The sequence below is a fragment of the Myotis daubentonii genome, chromosome 12, assembly GCF_963259705.1.
Source record: "Myotis daubentonii chromosome 12, mMyoDau2.1, whole genome shotgun sequence".
In the NCBI taxonomy this organism is placed as follows: domain Eukaryota; kingdom Metazoa; phylum Chordata; class Mammalia; order Chiroptera; family Vespertilionidae; genus Myotis; species Myotis daubentonii.
This window is the reverse complement of record NC_081851.1, coordinates 39,137,735-39,156,168: the sequence shown is the minus strand read 5'-3', so window position 1 is coordinate 39,156,168 and position 18,434 is coordinate 39,137,735. Positions and strand designations below refer to the sequence as shown.

The 18,434-nt window shown below is 42.1% G+C and overlaps 2 protein-coding genes across 2 annotated transcripts; one reads left to right on the top strand and one right to left on the bottom strand.

Annotated features, from left to right (window-relative positions):
• The first annotated feature begins 1,632 nt into the window (after positions 1–1,632).
• LOC132213266 (gastrokine-3-like) lies at positions 1,633–7,437 on the top strand. Its single transcript, XM_059659581.1, has 6 exons — positions 1,633–1,730; positions 3,013–3,066; positions 3,248–3,382; positions 4,996–5,103; positions 6,052–6,193; positions 7,094–7,437. Exons 1-6 carry the CDS (start codon positions 1,719–1,721, stop codon positions 7,186–7,188), a joined length of 546 nt encoding a protein of 181 aa, XP_059515564.1. The 5' UTR covers positions 1,633–1,718; the 3' UTR covers positions 7,189–7,437.
• A 3,149-nt stretch (positions 7,438–10,586) lies between these two features.
• Positions 10,587–17,380, bottom strand: GKN2 (gastrokine 2). The gene is made up of 6 exons (XM_059659575.1): positions 17,284–17,380; positions 14,918–14,971; positions 14,343–14,480; positions 12,414–12,524; positions 11,614–11,770; positions 10,587–10,806 (listed from the first exon to the last, which is right to left on the bottom strand). The coding sequence occupies exons 1-6, from the start codon at positions 17,293–17,295 to the stop codon at positions 10,724–10,726; spliced, it is 555 nt and encodes a 184-aa protein (XP_059515558.1). The 5' UTR covers positions 17,296–17,380; the 3' UTR covers positions 10,587–10,723.
• Positions 17,381–18,434: the final 1,054 nt, after the last annotated feature.

Here is an 18,434-nt window from a genome sequence, read left to right as displayed (position 1 = left end):
TAACAATTGCTGCTCCTCCTAACTCACAGTTGGTAATAAGAAGCAAATGAAGTCATAACAATGACGGTGATAAAGTGTCTTACTAATATATACAATTGCATTTCCGTTTGATATCCTGCAACTCACAAGCCTTCCTGTTTTCTCTCCTGGTGATTTCTGCATCATTTTCATTAAAGAATCCACACTGGATTTAAGATCCCTTCTGGAAGCTAATTTAATTGCTCTATAGCATTTCTCACAAAACAAATGGTTTAACTTTTAGTTCTTCCACATTTCCACAACTTCCTTGGATACAGCACTTGTCGTTTCATTAGTCCCTGAAAGTTATTCTTTTATTTTTAACTTTATTGAGGAATAATTGACAAGTATAAATATATACATTATATTAGCAAATATTTTCTGCCGTTCTGTAGGTCACCCTTTTAATTTATTGACTGTTAAGACCTTGATCTGAATAGCCAAAGCAATCCTGAGAAACAAGAACAAAGCTGGAGACATCAGACATCCTGATTTCAAACTATATTACAAAGCTATAGTAAGCAAAACAGTATAAATGATGTTGGGAAAATTGGATATCTACATGCAAAATAATGAAAGTCATTTCTTTAATCTATTTTACTTATTTAATCACTAACTGTTGACTATGTGCTCTGTGCATGCTTTTCAAGTACAGACAGTAATGGAGACAGTGGTATGATATTTGAGCCTTGGGTCACCTGATAGTCTCCAAAGCCCATCTGCTTCAGTTTCCCGTTGCTGATTTACATTTAACATTATAAGGTCTGAGATGTCTGTCTTTCCCCTTTGACCACTTTTGTGACTATGCTCATCCATAAATTCATCTTCTCTCAGAAAAAAAAATGATCTGTTTGGTTTTTGCCTTCTGGACTTTGATCCAGGTAGTCGGGTCACTACCAATCAAGAGCTTGAGAAAAAATAAGATCTTAAATGAAAAGGCCTGAATTGGTGCTTGACTCATCATAGAAAGGAGTTCTCATAGTCTTAGGAGTTCAAGGGCTGCTCAAATGGTCCTTTATGGAAAAAAAGAGCCCTTAAATGAAAGCTGGCAGGAGAGAGACAAGCCATACGGTGAAAGCAAAATATCAGAATGTCAAGAAAGTCAGCTAGAGGCGGATGTTTGAAGAGGTAAAATGAGGCCAGCTTGGTGGGTGGGCAGAGGGCATTGAAAGACCAACCGTGTGATTTTGGGTTTGGAGGAAGAGTTAACCAAATTGTTTTTCAATCTAATCTTATAATTCCAATCTGCCTCTTTTGGCTTCATAAGGTATTTCTCAACCCTCCACTGTTTGTATAGAACTTGTCTGGAATTGAGAAGTTGAAAGGGTAAACTCACTAATGGCATATCAAGAACATTCTGCAGAATCTAATTTTTGCAATTCTTACCTTAGTTGTTAAGGTCATGGGCATGCCAGCCCACAAAGAGTTGTTCATATGCCATGTTTGCCTTGGAACCAGTAGAGGTAGCACAGTAAAAAGAAAATATTTAGAAGTAGTTAAAGAAAAGTGATAACTGTGATTACATAAATTTGCCTTATTTCCCCTCTGAATGGCATCCGGATTATGGTTAACTACCCAGAGTCCTTTATTATGGCAATAATTGAAAAGTCCAGAACTATATAAACCAGACTTAGAAAATAAATGGGACATAGAAAATTCTATTATGCATACAGTTGCATGGGGTCTGCAAGAGAGGCAATATGAAACACCTTGTAAGTATATTTTCTGATTTCAAATGCAGATGATTATGTTTTCAGAATCCAAATTGCCAGGGAACAGTTCTTTTTTCCTTCCTGTGGACTCTTCAAATTAAACCCAAATAGAATTTCTAATCATTAATTTGATACATAACCTCTCGGTTGGCAAACCTCTCTGTTTTGGAATACCCATCTGAGTGATGGGTATTTCCCAAGAGAACCGATAACTAATTTCTTAAAAGTCAAGAATCTTTGGGGGTTGAGTAGATATTCATATTTTAGGGTTCTCTCTTTCTAGATTTATTGTATTTAAAAATTGCCAGTGGAGGAGAGTTTCACATGTATTTGATATATGGCCCCAACTCTCAGAATAGTTTAATAAAATATTACTGCTATCTGCATCTCAAGTATCTCCTTGATTGATCCCATTGCATTATGATTTGTGTTCATAGAGGAGCTGTTTTCTTTTCCTTTGAAGATGAACCTCACTTTTATGGTGCCATGGCATGTGGCATACTGCATAGGGTATTGTGAAGATGGGGAAGGAAGTTGTCGATTTTTGTTTATGTTTAAGTGCACTTAAGCTGAGTGACCCTTCAGTAGAGAAAGGTTCACTGTCACATACTATTATCCTGGCTTGTTCCTGCCCTACTAATTCTCTTGCACCTACTCTCTGATGCCTGGAATTCCCTCAACAGGTAAGGCAAGCCATGCCAAGAGAAAATGAGTCACTGAAAAGATCTCAAGAACTAGTAACACTTGAGTAAAGTCTATTTCCAAGTGAGATATAAATAAGTGGTGCCTGGTCCTTTCTTCTCAGGCAAGGTGGGAGAGAAAGGAAAGGAAAGAGAACAGCAGTGCCTTGCGGGGGGGGGGGGGGCGGGGGGGGGGCAGGCAGGAGTCCCCAGTGGTTGGGAAAAGAGAGGAATGTATAGAAAGGGAAGACTGAGAACCTGAATTATCCCTTATTTTATGATTTGGGTTAATGTGGTCCTGTCCTATGGGCAGGTAAAGTGGTTGGTAAGATGCCTAATAATTCAGCCCAGTCATTTGACAGTAGATATAGAGCAAAACAAAAGAGGTTCTTAAGCGAACAATAAAGTTTTCCCTTCTGAGTAGATACACCCTGTATCAACCACACCGAACAGTCCTCTGGTGCACATTGGGGCCCCAGGGGTACACAAATCTGTGAAAATAATTTTAAGAAGGCTCCAACTTTGGGGGCCCTTTGAGTTCCAGGCTCTACTCACCTGAGACTAAGGTAACCAGGGTGCATTAATATTTGTTTCTATTTCAGATTGTGTCTTCCATCCTAGTGACTTTCCTCCTAACTCCAACCTTGGCCCTGACGGTGAGTGAGAGTAGAGGGACCCAACCTGTGTAGTCTTCCTTAAGCAGAAGTTTTTCATAAGTGATAATCCAGGGTGACTTTCCTCAAATGTCTTATGGGTGTCCCTGTAAACCTGCAAGATATGGGCAAAGCGGAAACCCTGGACTTTCAACTCTTCTCCTTGTTGCTTGGTTTTCTCTAGACCATCAGTGACAGCCATCCTCTGAGTGGGTCTGTGGGGACCCAGAGCATCCATGTCAATGCCTTCCGAGGTATGGTCAGCATCCGAGACAACAATGTTTTGAGTGAATGGTATGGACACATGGACTACAACAATGTAAGATGTGGAACACATTTGTCACAATCCAAACTTTAGCCTTTCGCTTTGCCAGAGAGAAGAGGACACTGTCTACATTTGCCTTCTCTAGGTTTAGGCTCTCAATGGTACTACCTGTCTCTAGGTCAGGAACTAGCCTTCCTGCCATTGTGTGACTTTTTTCTGATCCCTACAGACTACAGGAACTTCTGTAGTCTGTAGGGATCCCACACCTGTTTGCTTCCTATGAGCTGCTAACTTCACAGGACTCATGGAAGTCTCTGAAAATAGAGAGCCATTTAAAGGACACCTATTTCTTATAAGTGGTATGTACTATAAAAGTTCTTTTGTCTTGATCTCAGCTTTTAACCAGTTTATTTACAAAGAAGGATGATTTACTTTCACTTTTAGAAATATTGCCTTAACCTGCCTGCCTGTGTCCTTAGATAGTAAGACGTGGCAGAAAGATGCAGGATTAGGGAGCGACTGCCTATGACCTTGGCCTGGCTCTCTGATAGAAAAGCTCTACCACCACTGGGACATCACTCAGTCGCCTTTCTGTGCCTGGGTCTTCTCATCGGCGTCAATAGCTGCCTTCCATACATGAAAGGACTCTGGAAAGTAAGAACCCACAGTCCTCTCTCCGGCCCAGAAAAACCTCGGACAACCAGCCACTGCTGGTTAGAAGTCCCTCTGCCTGTCTTCACATTGGACAGCTCAGGACAGACACCTCAAATGCAGGCTTTCTCTCTGCTCCCACTTGTATCTACTACCATGCTCTCTTTCCTGAATACATTCTCCCTCACTCTTCACCTAACCCGCCCCTGACTTCCTCAAGGAGATATCTCCTGAACCCTCCTAAAGGGAATGCAGGTTAGTGATTTCCAACTCTGTTAACCCCTAGAAACTTTTTTTTCAAACAATATAGTCCATAGAATTCCATTATATAGAACAGAAGAAGTCAGAACTGCTCTGGCTAGGGGAGGGAGACACAGGTGAAGTATTGGTAGGCTAAGTCAGACACAGCCAGAGACCCACTTCTCTGATCCAAAGCTGAGAGAAGCGAAATGACAGGCGCAGGGCCACGTGGAGGGGCAGTTGGTGGCAGACACAGGCCTAGAATCTGAGCCTAGAAGGTATGACCCAAAGATCCTAATCAGCCCGTACATTCAGAGAACATTCTGTAATGTACAGGATGCTTTCACGTAGTATCTCGTCTCATCCTCTCATCGTCATGTCAACCCTGTGGTGGAAGGCCTATCATCTCTTCTTTACTGATGGGGCAGCGGAGGGTCATGGAGGCAGCTGAGGACCGAATGCCAGATCAGGACCTTAAAGTCAGCTTTGTTACCGGGCCTCTCTCCCACCAGTCTATCAGTAGTGTGCAGCGTGTCCTGGAAGATTCCTTCCTGTGCCTGCAGCAGGGACAGTGCCACATGGCCCTCAGGAGCAGCAGGGCTCTGTGCGCATTGCCAGTCCTGCTGCTGGCTCTTCACTCTGGTGCCCAGGGGTGCTCTCTCTGGGGTGCTCTACATCACAGTCTAAAGAACAGCTATTTGCCAGCTTGGATGGGGAGGAGGATCCCACTAATACTGTGACTGATGAATGACATGGTTCTGCTGTGTTGCTTTAAGGATCTCTTGGTGGCTAAGATATATAGCAAGATGGCTTGTGTCTTGGCCAAGATGGACCAAGCTGTCTTCCCAACTTTGGATGACATTATCAAGGCCCTGGACCACCAGGTAAGTGAGACAGCTCCTTGTGGTCCCCTCCCTAGGATGGTGTATTCCAATTCTGCATCCCGACCTCCTGGGACAATGGTAGACACACAGAGAAAACTTGGTTCATGCTTATGCTTAATGTCCATGAAATCCTACCATCATGCAAAGGACCCCAAGTCCAGTTCATGGCCCACTTAAGTCAAATCGTAACCTGATCAATAAAAATGCCATACAATGACATAATTTGGATGTATTCCAGAGGGATGTGAGCTACATGTTAGTGAATATAAATTGTTGACTATAAGTATTAGAGTAAATTCATAGAGTGCTCACATCCCTGTGCCTTCTCCCCTTCCCTGCACCAACCCCCGGCCCATCACATACATACATACCATCTTTAGATGAAAATAAACCAGGCCTGCTGAAACTATCTTTCTCTCAGCCTCTTAAATGACAAAGATAGCCAAACATGCTGCCATTTGCTTTAGTAACCTGCCCAGATCATTTGAGCAACATTCATGTCCATGGCAGGAGAGTCACTGAACTTGGGGAAAAAATGCACTTTGGGTCACATAGAAAAAGAGATAGAAAGTTGTCCACTCCTCTGGTTTATAGCTAGTAAAAACTTAATATACAAATGATACACAATTTAAAAACTATTCTATATTATCATCACTGCTGAGAAAAGCTATGGAGGCTGGAAAGTTGTGGAATTAGGAAGGGTAAAGAAATACAAACCCAGTAACAAAGACACACAGGCTCACTCACAGATTTTTCTGGAGTAATATCATCACCCTGTGGCCAGAGAAGATATTGCAGCTAAAGACAAAGCACAAGGACAAGTTTGGGTTTACAGCTATTTCTGTAAAATGTATCACCCAAGTGTGCTGAAATATGTTCCTTGTCTCTTCTTCTTGCTGTACCATCTCCATAGACTGTCTCACCACTTTCAAATACCACCTCTTCCAGGGTTTAAAGCATTATCCATCCACGCGTGGCCTGACCTACACTGTTTTACCCACCCGGGTCAAGAACTTGGCACAGTACGGAATGGCTATCCAGGACACGTGCCGAGAGGTCCCTACCTACTTTGCCCAGCAGCAAAAAGAAGGTGCGTTAGGAATTTAACTAGAAACCAAAGACCTTTGGTGAGACAAAAGGTGCAATACAATTTTTAGGTCACTGGGCAATTCTAATGACATTTTTGGGGGTCTATTTCATTTCTTTGCTACTGGGTAGAAAAGTAATGTGCCCTGGGATATATTTTCCTTGGTGGCAGAGATGATCTTCTGTCATCAGGGCTCACTGAGAATAGGAAGCAGAGTGAACTTAGCTTTCCCAGATGGTTGAAGGCCGCCATTTCATCATTTGAGAGTTGGTAGATACCCTCACTCAACCCAAAGCTTCATCAACTCCTGCCCAAGTCACCCAGTGGCTGGTGTCACACCATTACAGGTCCATCGCTTTGGGGTTCTCAGTCCTCCTCTTTCTCGGGCTTCCCAGGGGTTGGAATGCAGGACCCTAGAAGTTTTAGGCTGCACTGGGGAAGGAGCACCTCAGAGGCTGGCTCCCCTGCTGGGGATGTGGTGGGGATCTGGTGGTCGGCTTGAAAAGCTACTAGATAATACCTCAAAACTACCTGCTACTCCAGATATAGTCAGTAATCTTTTCCCATTAGGCTAGTGCCAGTCACTTACATCTTAGTATAAAGTAACCCAATGAACAAGGCTTTTTAATAACAAGAAGATCCAGCAGGAAAACAGGGAGAACTTGAGGGGTTGGGGATTGGGAGTATGATTACAGGTCAGTAGAAATAGAAAGGGGGAGATGTGGTGCCAATTTTGCAGCACAGGGGAGAGCTCCCATTTTAGTCCCATTTTAGTCTCTTGCTAGTAGAGCTCTCCTGAGCATCACATCGATTTAGGTGCAGGATGTAAGATATCCACTCTACTTTGGGGTCTGAAAGTGGTTGAGTAATTATTTTGTAAAATGCTCCTTTTTCTTCTTAAAGGTACCGCTCTGTCAGTGGACCCTGATTCATGTTTTGAAATCCAACTTCTGTACTTTATGGGGATCTCCATCTGTGGGGAGATCCCTGGGCTCTGAACCTCCAGGTCCGCCATGTGGAGAATGGACCCGCCTAGACGGGGCTACTGGTCTGAAACCAGTACTTAGGGGCTCAGCACTCCCATCTGCCAATTCAAAGCTCCTTGTTTCTACCTTCTACCTTTTGACCCAAGATCCAGCTTTGTAACCTGGAACTTTGGGTACAGTTTCTCCTTCTGGGTCAGAACAATAAAGTTTCTTGCCTCACTGGTCTAGCAGATAATGGTCTAGCCCTCCCTGCCTGCATAGTCCTCTCCTGAGTTACTGGCATCCCCCTCCACATGCATTCCACAAAACTGCATGCCTGTATGGTGTGAAGGAGGAGGGGCCTCTCCTAGATTGTCTCAACTTTAAAGGCCTCTCTTAGGGTGTCCCTTACTAGTAAATAGTACCTTGATAAATAAATAACAAAAAGATGCTAGCCACAGCATAGACAATCTGTCATGTCTGAGGCCATATGTCTGATTCCTGCAAATTGGTGCTAAGATTCTATGAAAGCCTATTCACTATGGTAACCCAGCCTGCACCATGCAAACCCCTAAGAGAGATCCAAGTGAAATTAGACCTCCAAGGCCTCCCCTTGGAACTGGTCTAAACCTTCCTAGTGGTTTAGATACCGTAGTGGTAAGTCCTAGCCATTTCTCTCTGCTACAAATGAATAAGGGGGCTGGTTTCTTAGCACTGGTTCATTAACTGTCTATTACTGGGGCTGGGAGGGACAGAGACAGCTTCACTCCCACCACACAGACCATCCCTGGCTCCCCTTACCTTGGACACAAGAATAAACAGAGGAAGGACTATTGAAGATACAGATGCAGATAGCCACAGAGGTTGTGTTGGAGTTTGGAGCACTTTAAATAGTGTGGGACTGGGGTGGGATTGGCCAGGGAGTGGGGAGGGGTGCAGTGAGTGGCAGAACTCTGGGTGATCTCAGCACCAATTTGCAGGAGACAGAGCTGAGCACCAGCGCTGTAAAGTATGATGTGGCGTGGCTACCTACAGCCATGAATGGAAAGGCAATTGCAGAGAAAGGTCCAAGATAAACCTCTGGGCTTAATTAGGGTATGGTTGGACAGACCAGATGCTTGGAACCTATGGATTTGGTCGCATGCAGCTTGTTGAGGATGAGGAAGGTGGAGATATGTGCATAAACACATTCAGAGTGGAGGTATCAGATGTGACAGGCCAAGGCTGAGCAGGGTTAACTAACTTAAGGAAAGCAGTCATGAAAAAGTAGAACTCACAAGTTTGTTTTAAGAGTGGGAATCTATATATATAAAAGCCTAAGCAACCATTCGACCGTTTGGCCAGTAGCTATGATGTGCACTGACCACCAGGGGGCAGATGCTCAATGCATAGGCATGGAAACATGGAACAGACTGATGAATCTCAGAGGAAAAGGGAAGGTGGGGGGTGTGGGAAGAGATTAACCAAAGATCTTATATGCATACTAGAGGCCCGGTACACGGATTCGTGCATCGGTGGGGTCCCTCAGCCTGGCCTGCAGGGACTGGGCTGAAATCAGCAGTCCAACATCCCCCAAGGGGTCCCGGATTGCAAGAGGGAACAGGCCAAGCCAATGGACCCCACCAGTGCACGAATCTGTGCACCAGGCCTCTAGTATCATTATAAACATTGATGAGAATAATACATCTCTGAGCATTGGATTCCAAAGGAAGTTACCAATTAAAATACCCTTTTTTACCACTCCCACCCCTACCAATCCTGGCCACAGGAATAAGTATGTATCCCCAAGTTATTCTGTTATGGTCCCTTCCAGACGATTTTAAATTTGAAATTCAAACAAGAGGAGTCTCTTTCTTTCTGACAATGATGCTGGGAAGATGGGGACCTTGTTGGCATCTGCTCTCCTGGAGAAAGCTAATGTAAGATTCTGAGGCTAATGTGGAGGGAGAAAGAATGTTGAGATGGGTAGGGGAGGGAATGAGTCTGGCCACCTTAAAGTACCCAACTCTAGCCACCCAAAACCAGAATATCCCTATCCTCCTATACTAAGCTGGGACAATGAATTCCACTCCATCTAGCCTCTGTGATTTAGATTTGGGTTCCATCACTTGCAAACATTAAGATTCCAGCTAGTACACTCTATCATTCATTTTGTACTTTAATGTATACTCTTTTACTATTGTTACAAATGTTTTAGATAAATTTCTCACTTCCCCAACAAGAAAATAACTTTATTGTCTATGGCAGTTTTGTCTTGGGCCCCTTCCTCTAGCATGCCTAACTAACCCAGTGCTGAGCCACTGTAAGTGCTTTAAATGTATTCAGTAATGGTTATTAAGAAGAACAGTGTTAAGCCCTGCCGGTGTGGCTCAGTGTTTGAGCATTGACCTATGAACCAGGAGGTCACGGTTTGATTCCCAGTCAGGGCAAATGCCCAGGTTGTGGGTTCAATCCCCAGTGTGGGGGGTGCAGGAGGAAGCCAATTAATGATTCTCTCTTGTCAATGATGTTTCTATCTCTTTCCCTCTCCCTTCTTCTCTGAAATCAATAAAAATATATTTTAAACAAAGAAGAACAGTGTTAGGAATAGGAGCAGTTGATGATCAGTCAACATGAGAACCAGCTACAATGTGGGTCACGACCCCTTTGGCGGTCGAACGACCCTTTCACAGGGGTCGCCTAAGACCATCCTGCATATCAGATGTTTACATGACGATTCATAACAGTAGCAACATGACAGTTATGAAGTAGCAACGAAAATAATTTTATGGTTGGGTCACAACATGAGGAACTGTATTTAAAGGGCCAGAAGGTTGAGAACCACTGAGCTGCACGATCTGGAAATTTGCCCACATTATGCAATTTCTTTGTCACATTGGACATTGCTTCCCTTCTATATAGGGGCTTGGCATTCCCAGATCGGTTCTTACTTCTGCTGGGATTTTCAGCAAAAGTTCCCTGGGTGATGGGTGCTCCAACCTCCCTCTCTCCTGGGACAAAATATATCATGATAGTGTTTATTAAGGGTGAGTCTACTGTGTTGATGAGCTAAAAGGCATGTGAATGGCCCTCAAAGCTTAGTGCTTTGTCGGAGGGGATAGTTTTCTTCATCTGAGTAGTCAAGTTTTTGCTAAGGGTGCCCCAAACCCATGCCCCTTCACTAGGTGGAGGTTAGTGCCACCTGAGCCCCTGCTTTCCCCTGGGCTGCCCTAGGGTGTTGGACAGACAAAGGGGCAGCTGGTCAGCGAACAGATGCAAAGATGGAGCCTTGCACCCACAATGAGCCTGTATGTGACCCAGCCATATTATTTGGAAATTTTCACACTTTGTGTACTTGACTTGAAATCCTGGCAATTTCTCTCCTTCTATATATTGACATAAACATCCGTTGACACCCCTTTGCTATTTACAAAAAAAAGCAAACACTCAGATAGCTGTAAATGTTGTATTTATGTTTTACTACTGAATCTCAAAATTAGTTGGGGTTTTTGGAAAGAATTTAATTTGTCTTCTGAGGTGAAACCAAAGGGCATATTTCATTGAAAAGATGCAACCAGCGGGCCGAGGCTTAAACATCGATGCCTCCACAGATGGAAATCCCAAGGATGCCCAGGAGGCCAGCCTTTACGCAGCCATGAGCACCGGCATCATCTGAAAAGGGGGAACATTTTTGAAGAAAGAAGATTGAGAAATACATTATTAGAATGCAGCAAATCAGAGCCTTTTGTAAATGTCTTGACTGGGGGTTGTACACATAATTTCATGTTACCCAAGATTTTAGCTATACATGTACTGCAAAGGATAATAATATTCTAGCTTAAATAGACGGACAGTTCCTGGAAGAGATGTCCGGCTCCGTTCAATTAATGCTCTGCATTAATGCCATGCTATGTGTCTTTACTTACAAATGCTAATGACCTTACTAAAAGAAAAATGTCTTAACTAAATTTTGTTTTTCTGGGCAGTAGAAATGTATTGAATGCTAATTCTTTTCATCTTTATCTACCTCCCACAACTCTGGGGAATTTGTGTTGTTGTGTGCAACATCTGTGGCCCAGCCTCTTTGGCTCTGGCCTCTCTTCTGTATTTAGAAAATATGTATAAAAATACCAGTAAAGCCCAGCGACCCATGAACTAAGAGGTCACCAGTTCAATTCCTGGTCAAGGCACTTGCCTCAGGTTTTCCTTGACATCCAGGAATCTTTTTTTATTCCATTCTCTGTGTTAACTGGTCAACTTCTCCGCCAGATTATATGTTTCTTGGGGGCAGAGTTTTATCCATTTCTGTATCTCTCCTAACATTTAGTACAATGTCCACATGTGGTCAGTATTTAATTCCCAAAGCAAACCAGATTGAGTCATGTTTTATATTTGTATTTCACACAACACCTAGCAAAGTGCTGGCACATTAGAGGTTTCAGAAAATACTGGGTGAAGAAATGATTTATTTGTACTCACGTGGTTTTTCAACCACTTCTGCCTTGTACAAGGGGAGGTGTTTGCAGAGCTGCTCGATGGGTGACCCGAAAAAGAACCATTTCATGTCTGTGAACCAAGACTGCAGCGGGTTGTACTTGACCCAGGTATATTCGGTGGAGGACATGGTCTTCAGAGCCTAGATCAGTATAATAGAGTGGGACTGGATAAAAATACGTTGACATAATCTGGTGTACCTCATTCTCAATTGTGACTTCTTTTTCTTTCAGGTTATTAAGTAGAAGATGGTCAGGAATCTCAAGACATCTTCTCTTCCTGACCCTTGGTCTTCAGAGAATCCTCATTACTACCAATATTATTTTGCTGGTGATGACAATGAAACCCAGAGAGGGTGATGCCTATGCCCAAGGTGGCACAAATGGGAGGGAGAATTAAACCCCAGATGTCTAGCTTCATGATGTTTTTTATAATTCTCACTATGCTATATTGTTTCTTTGCATGTTGTGTCATTGAATATTATAACGTCACTCCTTTTCTTTGCCCTTCAGTCTTTCTTAGATCCCTGCTCTGAAAAGAGAAGCTGTGCAGTTCTTTCTACAGAAACAATGGGATTTACTATAAGTTCTTGTATTGGGAGCTCTATGGTAGAAATCAAGCTAAGAGATATACTCCTGCATCAAAAACAATAAATGTGAAAATACTCTAATAAGTGGATAGTAATAAGATATAAAATTATGATCCCTTACCCTCTTCATTTCTCCATAGTCACCAGTTTTTCCTGGCTCAAGAACATGGACTATTTAAGGCCACTCCAGAATTACCTTCCTCTCATAGATGAACCGTTTGAGTTGGTCCAGAGCAGGGATGGCATCATGGTTCATCTTCATGACGTAGCAGGCTCTTCGGGAGAGGATCCTGGATGCGATGTAACCCTGAGGCAGCAAGAGCACAGTTACTGCCCCTCCCAATTCCCTGGATTCTGAACTTGGTGAGAATGATGTGTGGACCTTGAGAAAGCCTTGAACATGCACAGTGAGTGCACATGACTGATTTTTAATCTGCAATAAATCCTATCCATTCAACTTCTTTGACATATTATTTTTATTTCTTCACTTGTCATCTCTATCTCTGAAAAGTGGGCCACATGATTTGTTATGGAATGAAGGTCTACAGTTTGCAATTTGAAAGATTGAGAAGCAGCAGCTCTCTGTCTCTATTGATTTTGTGACACCTCCCCTTGATTTGGAGTACATGCAATATTCTTTAGAACTGAGCTTTCCAATATGTTAGTTATTAGGCACATGTAGCTCTTTAAATTTAAATTCAATAAAATTGAAAATGTACTTCCTCTGTCACACTTTTACCCAGGCACAGAGCGGTGCACTGTGGATATAGGTAGATTGTTGTCTTCAAGGGCTCCATAGCCACAAGGGCCAGCTGCTTCCCTTTTGGGAAATGTGGGTGTAGAACATTTCCACAATTGCAGAAAGTTCCATTGGACAGTGCTGGTCTAGAAACTCTCCTTAACATACCCATGCCCACCCTCATCCCTCATACACACTTGCTCCATCTATTCTTCCCTTCTCTACCACCTTCTCTCCATCTTTTCTCCACCTCTAATCCAAGTTGGCTGGGTAGGGATGGGTTGGAAGAAGTTGGAATTGGAAGAGCAATGGAGGGAGAGGACCTTGGAGCCAGAAGGAACCTAAGGGCATCTAATCTTCATCTAGAGTGGTACTCTTCAGAGTTCCAAATAGTTATACAGCCTAGAAGACTGTATGTAACATCAACCCTTCTGCTTCCTATTTTTCAATTCTCACACATTTTCAGTTCCTAAAATTCAAAAATAGACTGAGACCAATGGTGATGATCATGGAAGAGGCTTACATCCTCACCACTTCATTTTTTTAAGACACTTTTGGGATTTTCTTGACATCTGCTTAAAAACAATTTCAGTAGAACTTCCTTTTAACCCATGTTTTTCAAAGACTCTATACTTTCAAATGTGTCCTGGAACTCCCAATACCAATGGGGAGAAAACATGTGAGGATGCTTGTACAAGACAAGAAAAAAAATGTATCCAGACATCCAGTGAGAGGGACGACAACCTTCCCATATCCACAGTGCATAGCGTTGTGCCTGAGTAAAAGCAAAGTCATAGTTACAGTGAACAACCAGAAAATAAGCAAATAATACACGGAAAAAGGACAGAATATGTTTTCTGAGCAGGTTTCTGAGATTTTTTGTTAATAACAGTAACTAAAACTTGGAAATAGTTTGGTGTTTTAATTAACATACAGAAGAAGCATGCTTACAGAAGAAGCATGATTTATTGTGTAGCCTACATGCAGAGTTAAATGTGTATAGTTGTTTTGGATTTCTGGTCACTTGTGACTGTTTCATGATCGCTCTTTTTCTGAACAATTTTTTGTATGAGAAGCCCCAATTCATTCATTTATTTATTCGATAATTATGTTTTTAGAGTCTGAGTGCTATGCATTGCTTTGGGCTCTGTCCATTCTTTCTGAGCCTGTAGCGAGACAGTAGCATCATGCTTTCAATTTCCACCTGAAAAGGTCAAGTAAACGTGTATGTTTCCTATGTCATATTTTTGTCTCAGAAATGATTTTGTCTGTTTGTTCATCAATAGCTTGATTATTTAAAAGGAAAAGCAGAAGTAAGAACATGCTGATGGACTCGCAGGATAGATTATAGGATTCAAATAATATAAACATTCCCTTGCAGCTTACATGTTTATAATCAAAAACGGTGGTAGAGGAGCACGACCCGGCATGGATGTTAACGATGGCAGTGTTCTTTTCATTGTCAATTGTCATTGTCTCCTGAATATTGCCACCATTGTTGTTTGGGCTGATGATGTTAAAAACCTAGATTGGCCACAAAGACAAAATGGTTTTTCTATAAATCACATGCATTTGAAAGAATCCCTCCCAGCAAAATAGAGCCTTATATCTACTATGAACAAGCAATTGAAGCCTAAAACCTCTCCACTGGGAACCCAGACCAAAAGCACATGTTAAAATAAGAATGTAAAACTCTTTCTCATAGTGGACAACTGTAAGGGAGAAGCAATGATATCACAGGAGAGATGAGACTGACCACATTTCAAAGCAATGGTTTACATTTTTTAAGGTATTGCCATTGGAAAGAAATACTCAATCTCATTGTTTCCATTACTGGCTATTTCTGGGATTCTATCCCAAATAGGTCATATGGACTCTCTACTGTCCTTCAGATTATCTTGTATCTTCCTTTTCCTCTCCCAACATCTCCAAACTAGAAAGTTCGTCATGAATCAACTCACCTCGAATCCATGAGACTGTGTTCCAAAGATGGCCAGCACCACCAGAAATAACGCCTGAAAAACAGACCAGTCACTTTCATTCCCAAAAAGGTAATCATTGAAGATCGAGACATGAGAGGACACTGGACAGGACAAGCATAAATATCTCAGAAAATATAACCTAGAGACACTGGTGTGTGGTCATGGATGGTCAATAGTCCAAAGTATAAAACACCACACATTCACTTGGTTGACAGGTATTTATTGAATTTTTTGTCACCCAGTTCCCAGCCCTTTCTAACATCAACACCTTCTACATAGCATGTGTTCTTATGCCAGGAAGAACTTAGGGCAGAGGAGCAGTGAGAAATGACTGATTTTACTATGGGAATGCCCTGGTGTGGTTCATTCTGGCTTTGGATTGCAAGAGGTCAATTTGTGTCCTCTGGGGAGAGAGAGAGAGAGAGAGAGAGAGAGAGAGAGAGAGAGAGAGAGAGAGAGAGAGAGAGAGAAAGAAAGAAAGAAAGAAAGAAAGAAAGAAAGAAAGAAAGAAAGAAAGAAAGAAAGAAAGAAAGAAAGAAAGAAAGAAAGAAAACGGACCTAGCCCATTTGGCTCAGTGGATAGTTCCTGGACTGAAGGGTCCCAGGTTCATTTCTGGTCAAAGGCATGTATCTCATTGCAGGCTCAGACCCCAGCTCAGGTTGGGGTGCATGTGGGAGGCAACCAATCAATGTGTCTCTCTCACATGGATATTTCACTCTCCCTGTCTCTCCCCTTCCCTTTCAATCTCTCTGAAAATCTATGGAAAAATATCCTCGGGTGAGGATTAACAAAAAAAAAAAAAAAGGAAATGAGAGGGTAAAACACGTTAAACATGGATTCACGGACAATAGACACAATGGGTTTTTAAGGGAAAATATGAAAATAAGATGCTTGGGGGCATGGCTAACTTTTGAGGCTGACATCAAGGAAAACCTTCTTATTCTCCCACAACCTATGCCTTAGTGTTACCATCAGAGAAAGGTTAGGCTACAGGCCATGTAACTGACAGAGGCAGTTCTGACACTTAGCTGTAGTTGTGTAAAAGTTTAACCCAGTTCTCTGATCCTGGTTTTGTGCTGTCTCTTCTGACATCACAGTGCACCGCACTATCATTGAAAACTGCTTCTGGAGGGCATCTGCTAGAAGGCCGGTATTTTTAAGAACTGTCAGTGGGACTTTTCTACTGCCCCTTCTATATTGCCAAGAACATTTCTCTCCTGATGGCTGGGGGTGGAGTGTCTGACAAAGACCACCCACTGATCTGCATAGGGACACATCTTCTCTGACTCCAGGCTGGTTCTAGTAACCTCTGACACGCCTATGTATTCTATTAATGAGGCGTGAACAGGTGGGTGGAGGACTGACCACCTTAGTGGTATGATTAGAGAGGGCTCAGGAAGTGCCTCCTGCCTCCAAATAACCACCTACTCAACACTGTGATTAATATACCACAGCCACAGCGATAGGTCTGTGCTTCCAGTTAGGTCTCCTCTTGGAAAATCAAGAGGCTCCTGGGAGAGGAAACTCTTTAAGTTGACAGTCTTTAACACCTTGTGGGGAGGTATTTATCATTTTGCTTTCTCCCATGGCTTCTAAATGAGAATAACGGATAGAGACTGGGGCAAGGAATTCTGATATAGAACAGAACATAGTCCACTGGCCATGGAGCACTGTAGTGAGGAACTATGGGAGATTGGGGCTGGACTGAGATCAGTTGGAGGGGTATAGTGGGTCATGACAGGGATGCTTTGCCAGGATTTTCCTGTAAGTGGGGCCTAAGATGGGTATATTTCTAGCCTAAATCCCAAGTTCAATGGCTTGGGAAAATCAAGTTTCTCCATGTCTCAGTCTTCTCATCTGTAGAATGGGGTAATACTCAGCTCAGAGTTGTTGAAGTAACTAGATTAAATTATTCACGTGATATGTTTAGCATAGGGCCTAGTATACACTTGGAAATAACTTCTGCTATTATTATTGTTGTTAATATTTTTAATGTTATTATTTTAAATTACCACTTCTCTTTTTGATAGTAAATGAAGTTATCCTGAAATGCTTACATTCCCTCCAAAGCTCATAATAAGAATTATTATTAAAAATTCTCCACATTAAAATTCTCTAGTTATTGCCAAAACTTTTTCTTTGTATTTTCAGTAAACATTTCAAAATATAGACAATAAACAAATAAATATTTGACCTAATATTCAACACTATTCCTAAAAAAAGACATCATTAACTCAATCACAGAAGCTTATCTAAGAACCCTGAAATCTAAGGCATATTGGATACGAACATTCCCTGCAGGCAGCCACCAGAAGAGCATAAAGAAGCATAAACAAATACTCACAAGGGTTTTCATTTTGTCGGAAGGGAAGAAGATGCTGGAGCAAGTGAGGCTGCCTGGAGCAGCTCCTACCCTTTATATTGGTTTCAAGGTGTGGAAATCTCTTTCCAGACCGATCACTGTGGAAAAAGCTGTGTCATATCCGACACACCCCAGCAAACTCCTTTATCGAGATTGAGACCCAACCACATAACCTGATATCAATGAAGTTCATTAGTCAGTAGTGAAAATTCACCACTTGGTCACTCTGTAAATATTCCCTGCTTATCTGCTCTAGGTTGCACATGAGAGTTCAATTTCCACCCTTTAAAAACATTGCGAGATGCTTGTTTTATGCAGACATCTTAACATAGAAGGGCAAATTCTTAATATTGCACCCACCCCCTCCTTGAAGTAAAGTCCTCCCTTAAGATCTGAGTTGGGGTCCCCACTCAGTGATTATTCATACCTACCCTGCTTCTTGAGTTCCTCCACCCAAGGAATGGACATGAGACTAGAGGCAAGAACAGTGGCTGGGGGCCTCTTTTGAAAACAAACAACCTTATGACTTTCTTTCTCTTCCCCTTTAGAGATGGTATCAATTTTCAGAGACTCATGAAGAACAGGGCTCAGAGATTTCTCTGCCCAATTACCGGGGTTAACCAAATTTTTACATTAAGCCTTGGCCAAGACACTGTGAAACTGTGATTTATATATCTCTAGTTATCTTGAGGAGCATTGAGAAAGTCTCAGATTTTAAAAAAAGAGAGAGAAAATAAAGTTTAATTTGTATAATTTTTATAATGCCACAATCAGAAAAGGCTATCTAGGGTGGGTTCATGAACTCAGAAGGTGGGGGAATACAAAAACAAACAAAAAATTGAAAAATTTGTTAAATATTGAAAATCACTATAGTAAGCAAAGAATAATATAGTAAGCATAAATGATGTCCTTGATCTACAACTACAGTGACTACCTAACTAGCAGGATTTTTTATTTTTTATTTATTTTTTTTGATGTTTCTTTTTTTTTTATTGCTTAAAGTATTACAAAGGGTATTACATATGTATCCATTTTATCCCCCCGCCCTAGACAGTCCCCTAGCCTCCCCTATCACCCAGTGTCTTATGTCCATTGGTTATGCTTATATGCATGCATACAAGTCCTTTAGTTGA